General features: G+C 35.8%; 1 protein-coding gene across 17 annotated transcripts in view; it reads right to left on the bottom strand.

The window, feature by feature from the left end:
* Positions 1-14,774, bottom strand: part of REPS1 (RALBP1 associated Eps domain containing 1) — a 65,392-nt gene that overhangs the window by 34,216 nt on the left and 16,402 nt on the right. For all 17 annotated transcript variants that reach the window (XM_084513798.1, XM_084513796.1, XM_084513793.1 and 14 more), the window contains exons 2-4: positions 14,408-14,531; positions 9,608-9,804; positions 2,612-2,765 (exon numbers count right to left, since the gene is read on the bottom strand). In XM_084513798.1, the coding sequence (XP_084369924.1) occupies positions 2,612-2,765; positions 9,608-9,804; positions 14,408-14,531 (475 nt within the window). The remainder of the gene's footprint in view (positions 1-2,611; positions 2,766-9,607; positions 9,805-14,407; positions 14,532-14,774) is intronic.

Raw genomic sequence — 14,774 nt, 5'->3', positions numbered from 1 at the left:
TTGGATATTACCAACATAAATGCTCTGTTTCCAGTCCAAACTACAAGATGATCAAACTTAGAAATAAGTTCTAGTCCCATGGCATGCCACTCAATCATTTGAATTTGGGCATGCAGAAGGGATGTTTTCTCCCAGGTTTCTCAGAGTCAGCATCCTTCTAGATGCTGAAGCTTGAATGCAAAATGAGCTGAAGGCAACAGAATTTTTTCCTCTTCTGTAGTTCTAGAAGCAGGAGGGTCCTACCTCACATTCAATTCTGCTTCTGTATGTAGCAGGTTTGGCTAGGATGCAATTATAGCAGCTAATATGGTTTTATGTTTTAAATTTGTGACCAGAACAATAGTGCATCAGCGTTTCAGCTATGACTGAACAGCGTTTGCAGAGCATCAAAACCTGTTTCTCTCTGCCCCCTTCAGTGAATAGACTGGGGAATGTGCAGGAGGCTGGGAGGTGATACAACCAGGCAGATGACCCAGAAGAACCTAAGAGATTCCACACCACATAGCACCATGCTCAGCAATAAAACTTGAAAAGGCTGGGGGAGTTTAGCAATCAGACATTTTTGCTTGGGAACATTAACACAACTTTTAACAGTTCTACCTTAACACATGTAAATCAAACACCTAGAAGACTTGGTAGGCTCAGGTTTTAATGGAACTGACTAACATTTAAGGATGAGACCTAAACTAACCATAAACTTCACTTCCCACAGGTGACCAGTGTCTGTCACCAAACTGTTCCTGATGTTAAAGTAAACTATGTCTTCTGGGGCCCACCTTAACAAGAAGTCTTGAACAAAGATGGTAACAAACCTTAGCTTATGATTTCAGATCACCTGTGTAAACTCACTGAGCTAGTCATGACAGTGTCTCAGATTCCAGCTTCTTATGAAGAATCACTATTGTAACTGAACTTGTGGGAAAGTAGGTGGCAAAAACTGTAAAATCCAAATTCTTTTGTTCTGTTGAGACAGGAACCAGTTTTCTTCCCCAAGAAATTAAGAACTGCAGCTCTAAGTGCTGCTTGATACTTCTGATACAAGACTACGTGTAAGGTCAATTAATGACAATTGAGTCATTATCTATGAATTTATTGTACACCTGATTTGATACAGAAAAGTACTATTTCATTTTCTTCACTGTGGGAATATGATGATGCACTGGAATGTCTTTCCTACGCACAGGTCACTATTTCTTTGACCTCCTCTTTCTTCAAACAGAAATTACACTTCAGTTTTTGTTTGATTAAGTGCAACACGCTATTATTAGACCCATTAGAAATATTTTCATACTTGAGGGTACATGCTTTAAGTTGACAACCCCACCACTACTCTCAAACAGTATTTCACATACTATGAAATACAAGCAGAGAGACCTGGGTTCTTACTGTTCTTGGATCACAAGTGAAATGGCATAGTCCTGCTTCAAGTCCTAGTGAAATAATGCAGCTACAAATTACCCGATTTCTCAGCAACATTTTACATCAGAATCAAGATGAGCTTGCAGCACTGTTTTTAAGGAAAGCAAAGAAGCTAACAAACTTCTATTTCAAGCTTGCAATAAAAGCAACTAAACTTTGCAAAGGAAGAGGTATCAAGGAACTGAATGCTGAAAAAAAGAATCACAAACAGTATGCTTAAATGGCTGGACTAAAGCGCGAACATACTAATAATGTTTATTTTTGATTCTAAATTGAGTATTATTTACTATTAAGTGCCAGCCAAACACTGACATCAACATGTGCATAAAACCCATTTCACTTCTAAATGTCCATGAAAATAAGTTTTATTTCTTTATTCAACTAATTCTAACAACATAATACCTGGTCCTCTATGGATGCTTATAACTACAGAGTAAGGATAAACTGAAAGATCAATTAGAATATCAAGGCTGAAATAAACAACCAACGACAGTTCAACCTGAAATCACAACCTACAAAATGCAACTATTATTTATGAGTATCAAAAATGAAATCTGAATTAGAATTACTGCACCGTTCCCAAATGCAACTCTAACAGATATCAGAAAATAAAAGAGCTTTTTCAAATTTGAGATACTAAGGGATAACACTTTAAATCAGAGCACAGAAATACAACAGTGAGGGTCTTCACGTTAAATGAAAAACACAAAAAGATGAAAACTTCATAAAAACAAGTGATTCTACTTTGATGCATCTGAGATACAGTAGCTTCAGTCATGCTTATGTGAACTTTAAAGGAAGCAAAAATAATTAGTTGTTCCAACAAGTCATCTCATCTACCAGAAACATAATTCAAACAAAATACATTATCTGCTTATTTCCTTGAGCTCCCCACATTTCTGGGTATACTGATGGTTCCTATTAACAAGGTGTCAGCTTCATATTATAACTTTCCACTTTCATCTTCTCCCTCCCTCCAAACTCTCAGCATTTCCCATATCATGCTGAGAAATGGATCTGCAGTATACAAGGTCACAGATTCCACAATGTTGACAGCAACATGAAGGTTTGAATCTACAACAAAGTTTCCAGAATTGGAAAACACAAAGATAAATTGCTCTAAACTCAGTTACTCATTTCAGAATTCCACAACTTCGTGCTACAGCTGAAGCATAACAGAAGACATTTATACCTGGTTGTGCTTCACTAAATGGAGCCCAAAAAGGCCCAGGTCCAGCAAGAGGTCGTTCATTATTCCCTCCGCTGGGATGGCGGCTGTGCTTCCTCCATGTATGTGGAGAGGTTGGTGGGGACTGCTGTGGTGAAACAACTGGAGATGTGGACTCCTAATAAAACAAAGGAATCTTTTAAGTTTTGTACTACATAACTAAATACATAAAAGCCTATCTAAAACTGTTACTTCTAGAAACAATCATCACTACAGTTAAGATACACTCAGTGAAAGTTTTAGTACTTATCAAAATGAGGAAATAGATGTCAGGTACTGTACAACTTGCATTGGACGTGTTCATTTCAAAAATCTACCGTATTTTTAATCTGCTATTAAGACAATAGCAATGCCAAGTTAAATGACTTCGTTTCAAAGGAAAGTCTCACAAGACTCACTTTCACTTGTGATAGAAGTTACATTTGAACCCAGGTCTCAAAACAGTTACTATACAACCTATCATCATACCTAAATTTTATCACAATTCACAATCCAAATTTCTTCTAAAGAAATGAATTAGAATTAAACGCTGAAAAAAATATAGTCAACAATTTCCTTTTTAAATATACAAAAATGTATTGTATTTTTTTCTCCAAAAAAAGTAATGCAGTTTATGATATACTTCTCTGCTATACACACTAAGGCAGTTGTCTTAATTTTAAGGTTCACGCTTTTCTTTAATACCATATTGTACTACTTCCCCCCCCCGAACAGACACGAAAATAGAATCAGTGTAATTTCTAACTTAGAAAAGTTCTCACAAGACAACCACATTACCATATAATTCAATTTTGAAGTAAGATACGATGGAAAAATTGTTTAAATTGTAAAAAATATTTATATCATAATTTCCTTGCTAATTTTTAAATTAGTTTGCTATACCTTCCAGCTCTAGCTAAACTATATTAGTGCAAACAACTACAAGAAGGCAAAGCTTAAGCTCAAAATTCCCTAAAAAGTAAGAACAAAGCTAAGACATCTCAGAAGTTTTTTCAGCACTAGACAAAAATATCTGTTTGGTACTCTCTCACCTGAATATATTATAAGGTATAGTCTTTATTTACCTTTCCAGTTCACCCACACAGCAGAGACTAACACACCCTCTGTAAATAAGTTTTCAAGCATTTACTAGCACACTTGAATGTGTGCTATCCCATAACTTGTGTTAGTTTCAGAGACAGCTATCTAAATAAACTGAAAGCCACAAGAATATATCCAGAAAGGAGCTTCCTATCAGCTAACATACCAAAACTGTAGGTTTCCACGCAATTATTCCCAGAACATCATCTACTTTGCCAAAAAAAATGCAAAGGCCATTGTGCTTTTTAACAATATTACCTCTGTAAAAATCTAAGTCAATCAGGAAGTGCCATAAACCAGCATTCTTCAGTCATGCATACTACAACTACACGTATCCTAACAAAAAAGTTTTAAAGGGCCATGATGACAAAATTAGTTTCTGACTTGCTGATGCAGACTATTGAAATCCTAAACATTTACAGATTTCCTACAAATTTGGAGCTTCAGCTTACAGACTCCAAAATTATTAAATAGAAAAAACACACAACTAATTCTGATGTCAAAATGCTTCTGGAAGAAGGATTTGACACATCTTCAGCTTCTTCACTATGAGACATTCGCAAAACATTTTAAATCAATTTAGCAAGGCACGAATGTGCTCTCCCCTGTGCAATCTCTGTCCCTCTCAAGCCTCTCCTCACATTCATTGAGCTAACTTACTAGAAGCTTAAAACAGATAAACACCTTTTATATATATTTTATAATATCTATATAAAAAATGGCTCAGCCGAAGTACTAATAGCTTGATGCAAGCATAAAGAAGGAAGACGCAGGCCAGAAAAGACTGAGAGGCAGGACCATAGGAACATTGACTCAGATGCAAAAACAGTCATGGAAAAGCACAATGAGTAAGGGCTTAGTGAAACTAACTACATACAGGTTAACTCACCCTTTATAAATAGAAAAACAACAAGGTGCCTGCCTTTACAGTGGACAAGCAGTTCACATTTTAATATACTCATGCCTAAGAGAAAGTGAAAACTTCCTACAACAGACCACATGGACTTTACACCAGACTTCTAATTTTATTAAACAGACGTAATATATTCCTGAGGAACACCTCTGTTCCTCAACAGCCACATACATTCACTCTCAGAATGCTCTCAGCTTATGGGAGAATATGATGCAGTTGAGAAGGGATGTTCATTTTCCTCTGTCCAATCTATTAGTTAAAGAATTTGTTTTTGAAAGCCTAAAATATCTAAGACCAGATTTTCTGAGAGTATTACAGTACAGAACCTAACTGGAATGCTCTTCAAAATCCTAACATGTAACAGCTACAATAGTCTGTGCAACTCAGGTCACTGACAACTTCCTGGTTTTCAATTTTATCAATTTTAACAGAAGTTACCCACCTAATCTCTTTGGGAACTTGAGCAGATTTACTCATCTGCATATGCATCATTATGTTAATGTATCATTTAATAAATCAGCTACTATTAAAATTTTACAAAATTGTTTAAGCACTTTCAAAGCAATTCAATTAAATCTTTAATAAAAATTCAATTAAAGATTTTAATTTCTATCTAAACAAAACTCAATAGAAGTGATAGTAATTGCAACATTCTGGCTTCTACTATATTAATACATTTATTTTCCCTCTATTTTATTGCAGAAAACAGATATAAATTAAAGCATGTTGAAATAATTAACATTTTCATGTCACGTCAAACCACTGAGAACACTTCCCAATTACAAAAATAAACTTATAGTTAACAGGCAAAAATCATGTGATACATCTTAATTAAAAAAAAAAAGTCACATTAAAAATCAACCTAACCTAAATTGTTAAGAAAGCATGATTTTTCTTAAACTGGAACTACTAAACTACGACACTATGAAGGAACTTGCACTTTTGGGGGCTGATAAGCAGTAACTAAACATGCTAATTAAGAAAAGGCGTTATAATATATGGCTCTAAGAAGAGAACCATAGTGAATGTAAGTCAAACAAACTGGTGTAAAGCAAAACAATACTGTGCTAAAGCATCTCTGGAGTGATCTCAACCTCAGAAGGAAATTGCAAGCATACATGAGTCAAATGGGATTATAAACCTTTTCCTGGATCTCACACCTCAGGCCAGAAGAAAGCCTCCTAAGAAGAATTCCAGAGACAATGAAGCCAGACATGCTATCCAAAGGGTAGCTCTAAAGGTGTTGTGATCTAGGTCCTGATACCACACAGCCTGCATAAGAGTCAGGGAACAGATCCATTATGAAGAAAGATTATGCTAGAGGTGGTAATTGCATTGCAGAACCCATGATTTGGTAATTAACTAGCATTCATATTGAAGAACAAAATAGTCCAAGGTTCAACGGGACCTTCTCTACATGAAGCACTACACATTTTCAGACGGGAGTGTGGCTCAGCCAAACACAAACTTGTTTGACCTCAACAATCTGAAAGGTTTTAGACTAAGTTTTGAAGAAAATAACTAAAACCCTAGAGAAAGAGGATAAATCGCACTTTTACTCAGGTTGGTTGGTATTTTTGTGATTTTCTAGACAAAGGAACCACATTACACTTAGCCTGAAGTTCAGAATACTTCAGTGTGGTGCCATGCAAGACAATTCCAATAGCCTGTAGATTAATACAGGAATCTAAGTGGCAAAAGAACCTGCTACGGAATGAACTGCATTAGCATGAGAACTATGAAGTGAAAGCTCTAACAACACTCCTAAAAGACTGAGTTGGGGAATGACCTAACTTGATGCTGTAGGTAATTGTTTATACGCACTAAACAGCGTACTGATGAATTCTGACAACAAATGTAAAGTGGGCATCAGAATTACTTCAGAGACATAGATAGCACTACACTATCAGATTTTAAAGTGAAAAATAATTTCTTGCAGAACAGAAATATCAAAATGCATAATCAACATCAACAAGTTGAAGAAAAGACTGATGCATAACAACTTGTCAAATATTACAGCCATGGAAAAAGCAGATCTGTCAAGATATGATGTGAGACAGATACATCAGAAACTTTCCTTTTCAAGGAAAGTGCCTTGAAAATAATTATTAATACTAGAGAGATCTCATCTGAAACGAGAAATACAAATCTAGTCAGGTATTTTGTATGAGAACAAATTTGGATCAAGGGCAAAGAAGGATTACAAGGATTACTGTGAAATATTTTGTCAAAAAAAAAAAAAAAAACAAAAATTGAGATTGTGGCATATATATAATGGTCTATAATGTCAGCAAAAGTGTTTTGATCTGCCTACTGCATTATTTGGCAAGAAGAAATTACTCTAGCAGAAAAACCTATTTTCTCCCTGTGTTTTATCTCCATTAGAGTCTGCAGTCAAGATACAGTTAGTAAAGGTTTGATTCATTATTTGTCTTTACTCATACAATCAGTTTTGTAGCTTCCATGAGAGCTGAGCATGAATTCAGTCATCTACTATTCATATTCATTCAGTAACGTTAAAAACCCACAAATTTCTGGCTAGTGCTTCATTTACATAATATCACTATAAATTAAAAATTTCACCAATTTGCCTTCTGCTTACTTTAAAAGAAACCTCATTTTTACAACTGTTTTCAAACACAACCTGATTGCAATTTCCTGACACTCTACTGCCTCTGAATGGAGCTCATTGAGGGGAACTGCGAGAACAATACATTGATGAAGAAATAGTTCTAGCTATCACATTCCAGTATACAATACCTAAAGCGAAATTCTTCTACATATGTAATTTGTAATTATGAAACATTAACCTGTGTGTGACAAGTTTCACCAATACAGAAAATGGCACATGAAAGTAACCAGGGCCAAGGTATCATCAGATTTCACCTGAAATATTCTGTCTGAAATATTTTTATGAAATCCATGTATTTTGAAGTAGCTGACATTGTCAAAGCCAGCAAGCAGTTTAAGAAAAAAAAATCGAAATCCAAAGTCACTAATAGAGTATCTAACAGCTAAATTACAAGCTCTGTAAATGAACTATATAAGCTTAAGACAAAATCTTCCCAAAAGAAAAGTGACCTCTAGAAAAATAATTTACTTCCCAAACTCCAGCCCCTTCCATCTTCATCACCGAAAGAGGTAGCATATAATGGCAAAGAAAGAAGTTTAGACTGAATTAAGAAATCTGAGCAATATCTCCAAGTAAAGACAACTGGATTGGAAATTTCTAGGAAACAAACAGCCTCTCTGGGAACTTGGGATCCCATCACTTTCTCAGTTGAAGGGCACTCAAATTTTCTGCTCATTTTTAATATGGTATCCCAATCAATAAATATTAGATTGGGACAAGGCTGCTTGAATAGATTCATTGTACAGTCAGAAATCTAAGTATCAGCCACAGAAAATGTAGTTTTACAACTGGGTGCAAAATCAGACAATACTTCCCTGATGTTCTGAACCAAGAATACAGCTCAAAACTGCTGGACTCAATGCAGTGTTGTCTGCTACATCTGCTCCAAGACTGGTTCCTGTGCCAGATCTCCCAAAGCACTTGCACACAGACTTTCTTTATCCTGATACTCCCATAAAGATGTGTTTAAGAGAGAGATACCATGCTGTTTACGTTAGCCAAGACAGAAAAATGAAATTTGGATGCTTATACACCTTTGAGTATGTGGTTTCTTTTGACAGAATTTGTAGACTTCAAACACCAGACTTTGTTATTTTAAAGTTACAACAGGTCATATTTCTGTATCAAATTACAGCCATTCACCAAAAACTCAACACCCAATTGGAAGCATTTCAACCAAACCAAACTCCCATCATCAGATCAAGTGGATCTGTGAATGCTGACTTCTCCATTGGCCTCTCTGGAACTGTATTTCAAACATACCTACCCAAAGCTGGACAACAACAAGCTATCTTCAGACCTACTGTAAGACCTCATTTCATTAGACTCCATCTGCAATTCGGAAGGAAGTAGCAAGTGAATAATGATTATAGGTGGCCTCTGCCAATTTACCTCAGACCACTAAAAAAAAAAATGGATCAACCTCAGCTACTTCCAGAGAGATTAATAAACATTTGTTGGTCAGCGAGTTCTTTGACTCACAGCAAGATTAGGAATAATTTCCAAGTTACTTGATTCTCTACTAACCAAGCTCAGGAAAGAGCATGCCATGGTGGAAGAAAACAGGAGAGTCAACACCTATGCACAGACACATACATCCTGGAAAACACAATATTTAACTTAGTATTCTTGCTTTTGTTAGATTTCCCCATGGAAAGAGAATGTAAACACTATAAATAAAGAATTATGAGGAAGCACAAAGTTGTAAGCCCATACGGTTTTCATTCATTCACGTATTCAGTGGCTTAAAAATGGGAACCAGTGAGCACAAGGAAATCAGTGTCCTCATTACTACAACACAACGAAAAACAGTATGAAAACGTGTCTTATTTCTGGTTCTTATCTTCTCTACTTAATCAAAATCCTGAACAATAAGATATAAGAAAGAAAGCAGTCACTGTGAGATTTTTCTAAATAAAGTATTTCAGCTTTAAAGTTATAACAGCATATTGAAGGACTAGACATCCAGTCCTCAATGGCATTCAGTAATGCTGTTGTAAAGATCAGGAAACTGATGTGAACTAGCTGATAACTAGATACTAATATAATAATTACCACTTCATAGTTGCTATCATATCTTACACATTTATTTTGCCTTCTGTCTCAATTCTTTATTAATTATCACCAATATTTCAAACATGTTCTAAGACTGCATTAAAAAAAAATACCCGCTACAAGGATTTTAGCGGTGTATGTAGTATATAACACCTTATAACATTTGTTTTTTAAAATAAACAACATTGAAAGCAACAAAGTTTAGAAATGCTATCAGGTTGATACCTATGTGGCAAAGTAGCAGTTATGAGTTCTATTTAATCTCTTAAAGTTAATTTACCTGTTGATCAGTTGATGTACGTTGCTGAACAGCATCATGGCTCACGGAGCCTTTTTTGACTTGTATCCTGCCAGGTGGAGGAGGAATCACACCTGAATATGAAGCTGGGTTATCAGCATCCGAAGAATACAAGGCTGTATGTCTTGATTCTTGTTCATTCTTTGACACTACAAATCTGGGAAGAGGGAGGTCCTTTACTGTTTAAAAAAACAGAGCAGGCCATTTACTGTACAGAAGTATGAATCTTGAAAAAAAAAAACACAAAAGCACGCACTTGATTTTGTAGTTACAATTTTGTGTGCCTCTATTTAAACACTGAGGCCACTGCTACAGTCAAGCCAACACCTTCAGGTTGGAAAAACAGCAAATGCCTTTTCTGCATCATGCTTCACAGTTCTTCTACCCACATCCTAGTACAAGACCTCACGTAGCTCCCTTAAGTTAACATTTTTGCCCTACAAATCTGCATTTAATGGAGTGGCAACCAGACAGTCCAGATTTAGCTAATTTTTTAAAATTAGCTAAAAGATTAACAAAGATTTTAACTACTGAAGTGTGATTTGCGGTAACTATCCAGATATTATCATTTCTAGCACATATATAACATCAGAACATGTTCATTAAAATGGTTCATCAGCAAAACAGATGCTGAAATACTACAATTTGTTCCCCATTATCTTTTAGTGAGCTGCTGTAATTTCTATTTATAGCAGACACTATAATCTAGCCTTATTGCAAAAACTGCAAATAATGACTGAACACATCTGTGTATACCTTTCTACATGAGAAACTAAATTAGTTGTTTTAATGAGATACAACTGGGAACAATATCCAATATCACCTTACTTTATTATGAACATCTATAAAATTGTTTCTACAAAAAATAGAAGGTCCTTAGCTTTATGTATCATAGTTAAGAATCATCTACTTCTCACTGCAAGATTTCTGTCATTTTTCTGAATCCCAGGCAGTTTTCTCATTGGTCTACTGTGAATCAAAATAAACCATAAATTTGCCACACCGCTCACTCATGTATTTGGTGTGTTTGAAAAACAATTTACAAGCATGGGCCAAATTTAATTTCTCCCATTGATTACTGTACATTGATTTTGACATTGGAAATCATTAGTGGTACTATCAGTTATACTAAAATTAACAAAATAGCATATAATTTATTACAAAAACCTTAAACATTAAACTGATTTGTACTTGACTGTCATTTGAATCAACAGCATTCACGAATTAGAGACAACTTTTTGTATCCAGTATTGAAGAAAAATTGTTCCAGTAAGAACAAGTTGTTGATTTAAGCCTCAGTCACCGGGCACAATTCAACATGCTAAATGGTTTTCAACACAAGAAAGGAGCAGGCAACACAACCTCTGCTAAATTTCTGGTCACTCATCAGATAAACGTTATTTCTAATTTCTTCAATTTCAATTTCTAATTTCTTCCTCATCCTTGGACGCCCATTTCCACATCTTCACTGTACTCTGTGTTGCACTGGGAAAGTCATTTCCACCGCTGAAAAGTGAACTAAAACCATCCCACAAAAAAAAAAAAAAGTGAAAAAGTCATTGCATAGAACACTACAATGTCTGACACTGGGGGAGTCAAGAGAGCTCTCCTATGAAGAGAGGTTGAGAGAGATGAGGACGTACAGCCTGAAGAAACTTTTCAATACCTAAAGAAAGTTTAAACAAAAAAGATGGAGAACAAATTTTTGCTCGGGCAGATAATGACAGGACAAGGGGGAATGGCTTTTAGCTTAAAGAGGGGAAACAGATCAGAGGAAATTCTTCACTCACAGGGCAATGAGGCACTGGCATGGGTTGCCCAGAGTGGATGCCCCATCCCTGAAGGTGTTCAAGGCCAGGTTGGATGAGGCCCTGGGTGACCTGATCTAGTGGGTAGCATCCCTGCCCATGGCAGGAGAATGGGAACTAGACGGTCTTTCATGTCATTTCCAACCCAAGCTGTTCTACGATACGAAGTTTGAGTCTACACAACTGATTCTTCCAACATGAGGTTTTGGCATGAGGTACCTAGCTAGCACCATCTCACAAAATAACAGCCAGGGCTTGTAGGGAGCACGAAATACCGTTTAAAGACAAGACTAGATAATGATTTGTTCTTATTGTACTATTAAGTTTTTACATGGGAATTGAAATATAAGACATTTTTATTTCTGTCATTTCCCTGTAACAGCAGAAAAATTCATTTTAACACTATGACATTTGCTATAATTCAGAAATTCCTGAATTATAACTGCAACAGCTGTTATGAATGGAATTATGATCTTGAATTCAAACAAATTATAAAGTTTTCCATACTTTTCATGCCCACATCCTTGTTAACATCATCTTCCACCAAAAGTGGTATTCCATACTTAGAAAGCAAATATTACGTTAGAGAGACTGCTCATTAATGTCTCAATTTTTAGCCTCCTGGAAGGAAAATTTTCTGGGATGGCAAAAATAAATGTAGAGGCCTGTAGTATAATTAAAGCCAGTATTTTTAGTAAACAACATTAGTCTAATCATAAAAGTATTTGGTTAACTGAAAATCAACTGGATAAAAATTGCATTGAATGGACTTCGCACCCAAAATTTGACCATAGTTTGTTCTCAGCAACTTGCATAAAAAAAGCTTCCTGCCCACTGAAGAGAAACACAGGGAACCAAACAGCAAAACAAACAAGGAGACAAGGGGAGAGAAAATGTAAAACGGTGAAAAATATTTAAGTCACAGAATAAAAAACATGCACAGAATACAGAGATATAAAGTAAATGTCCTAAAATAAAAGCCTTAACTAACTTTAAATATCTAAGCTTTGAAGAGAGAATGGGCAGTTTAGTTTGGGACAGCTCTAAAAATTCCTCTTCAAACCCTCCAGGAGATGGACAACAGACAAAACCCAGCTGGTCAGGCTGCTGAACCCTAATGCTCAAAGGAAGATAATCCAAGCTCAGAATCATTTTAAGAGTCTTTAGCCTTTTGTATTTTAGCTGCTTAGTATCTGCAACAACATCCCCCAAATTATCCTAGAAGCAGGGACTTCATAGACAGGACTGGAACCACTGCAACCAAGGCAACAGACAACCAAAGCTAAAAACAGGGTAAAAATAAAATGGTCTGTTAATTATACTTTTTCTATTTAGCAGGTTTGGAACCGGTTACAGAAAATTATTCCTAGAAAAAAACATTACTAGTATTTCTAGTATAGCTATAAACCAATGAAAGGTACACCATCATGGAAGTTCCAACTGTTGCTTTTTTTGTAACAGTTTTCATATTTTTGAATTAATTCTGTACCTTCAATTCTTCAAATTCCTTCTGATATCACAGCTAACCTTTTTCATATTAGAAAGTCCAGTTAAGGTATCTAATATTAAAATCAAGCATATGAAAACTCTGCAATAATTACATATAGAGATTATAGACTTGCTTCAATGGGCATTTGATAAACAATGGTGGGATTATTCATTAAGTCCCAATTCTATGAAGTATTAGGAGCTGAAGGTTCCTTTTCCAACTTGCTGATTCTACGGCATTCTGCTACAATTTTCTGAAGCTGTAGACCACGCAGCACAAAAGCAATGGTAAAAGTTTACACACAGAGGGTGGCTTCTGAGCAGAAAGGAACTTGAATATTAGCAAAGTGTTGCATAAGACTATATGCTTTTCCAAAAAGCTACAAAAAACATAAAAGCAGTATAAACCATTTGTACAACCTAGAATAAACATAATTGGAAAGTATACTTGATGATTCCTTGCTTTTATAGGACTGAGGTATTTGATAAACCTATCAAGTGGCTTTTAATGTAGTTTCCTTACCTACTCTGCTTAACCTATATTTTTCAGAATGAAAGAAAGCTTAAGAGTTTTTATATTATCAGCATATAAAAATTGTCATAACATGTATTCTACAAACAAAACTTGCCACAGAAGTCACCCTTATACAAAGTCGCACTCTAAAAATATCTGTAAGCGGAGAGTTGTGTCCTTGCTGCAAAAGGCTGCAGTGGCTTACAGTTCAGTACATCATCTTCCTAAATCTCTTGTTATCTCAGACATGGATCCACTTACGGAAGGCTACAGTAGAGCCTCATATCAAAGCTCTCTGTGGTGTTCTGAACCCTCATCCTAAAATGAGCATCTCCTATTTCTAATTAGTTACCCACATCACAGCTGACCTTTGAAAAAACAAGATAACGTGTTTTGGCTGATAAAGATCTTGTACAGCTCAGGTTTTTCAATAGAAAGATCTTAAGCCATTAATCTCTGTATTTGGGCTACACAAGGGAGAAAACTGTCAAGCCAAGTGTAAAGGAATGTGTCACTGGAAAAGGTAAGTGCATTTGCTGCAATCAAGGCTCCATAAACTCATCACCTACAAAAGCCTGCAAATGGTGCATTCCTCTTTTCCTTCACACATTAGTCCTATTAGTACTTTATTCAGCGGATGCAGCACAAAAGTTATCACATAGTAATACACAGAATGAAATTGTCCTCAACACTGTAGTCAGTAGTATTTGCCCGCTTGGTCCATGATAGCCCAGCACTTACCTTACTCCTAATGAGTGGTATCTTACTCCTACCGAGTGAGGTATCTCATTTATTGCATAGTAAGAACACACTTCCTCATAGTCTCTCCACAGCTGGTATTAAGTTAGCAACACATATAAAAAGACATACCATAATAATTTACAAGATTACTCTAAGAAACTCTGTGAGACAAGTACAGTAATTCTGCTTAGCATCTGAGTTCCAACCCACCCTCCCCATCCTTTATTTTACCTGTATTCAAGCTTTCCACTCTTAGAGGGAGACCAGACTGGGCCACAGCAACAAGTTTCAAAGCAATATAAAACTGACTTCTTCCAAAATAGCCAAGTCTTGTTGCACCGCAGAGCTCCATAATCTGCAACAAAACACACAGTTACTTCTATAAGGAAACTTAAAATACAAGCTGCTCTACAGAAGCAATTTCATACGTTTCAAAGCAGCCTCCCTTGCATTAAATGCTCATAACTTTCTATATACAACATTTCAGTAACAACTTCACATGGAATCCCTAAATAGTAGGTGGCAAGACTTAAAGAGAATCATATTCTTCACAACCAGAAGTTGCAAGTCTAAATCTTATGTTTTTCCCAATTATCTA

The sequence above is a fragment of the Aythya ferina genome (assembly GCF_964211825.1).
Source record: "Aythya ferina genome assembly, chromosome: 3".
In the NCBI taxonomy this organism is placed as follows: domain Eukaryota; kingdom Metazoa; phylum Chordata; class Aves; order Anseriformes; family Anatidae; genus Aythya; species Aythya ferina.
This window is presented reverse-complemented; position numbering and strand designations above follow the sequence as displayed.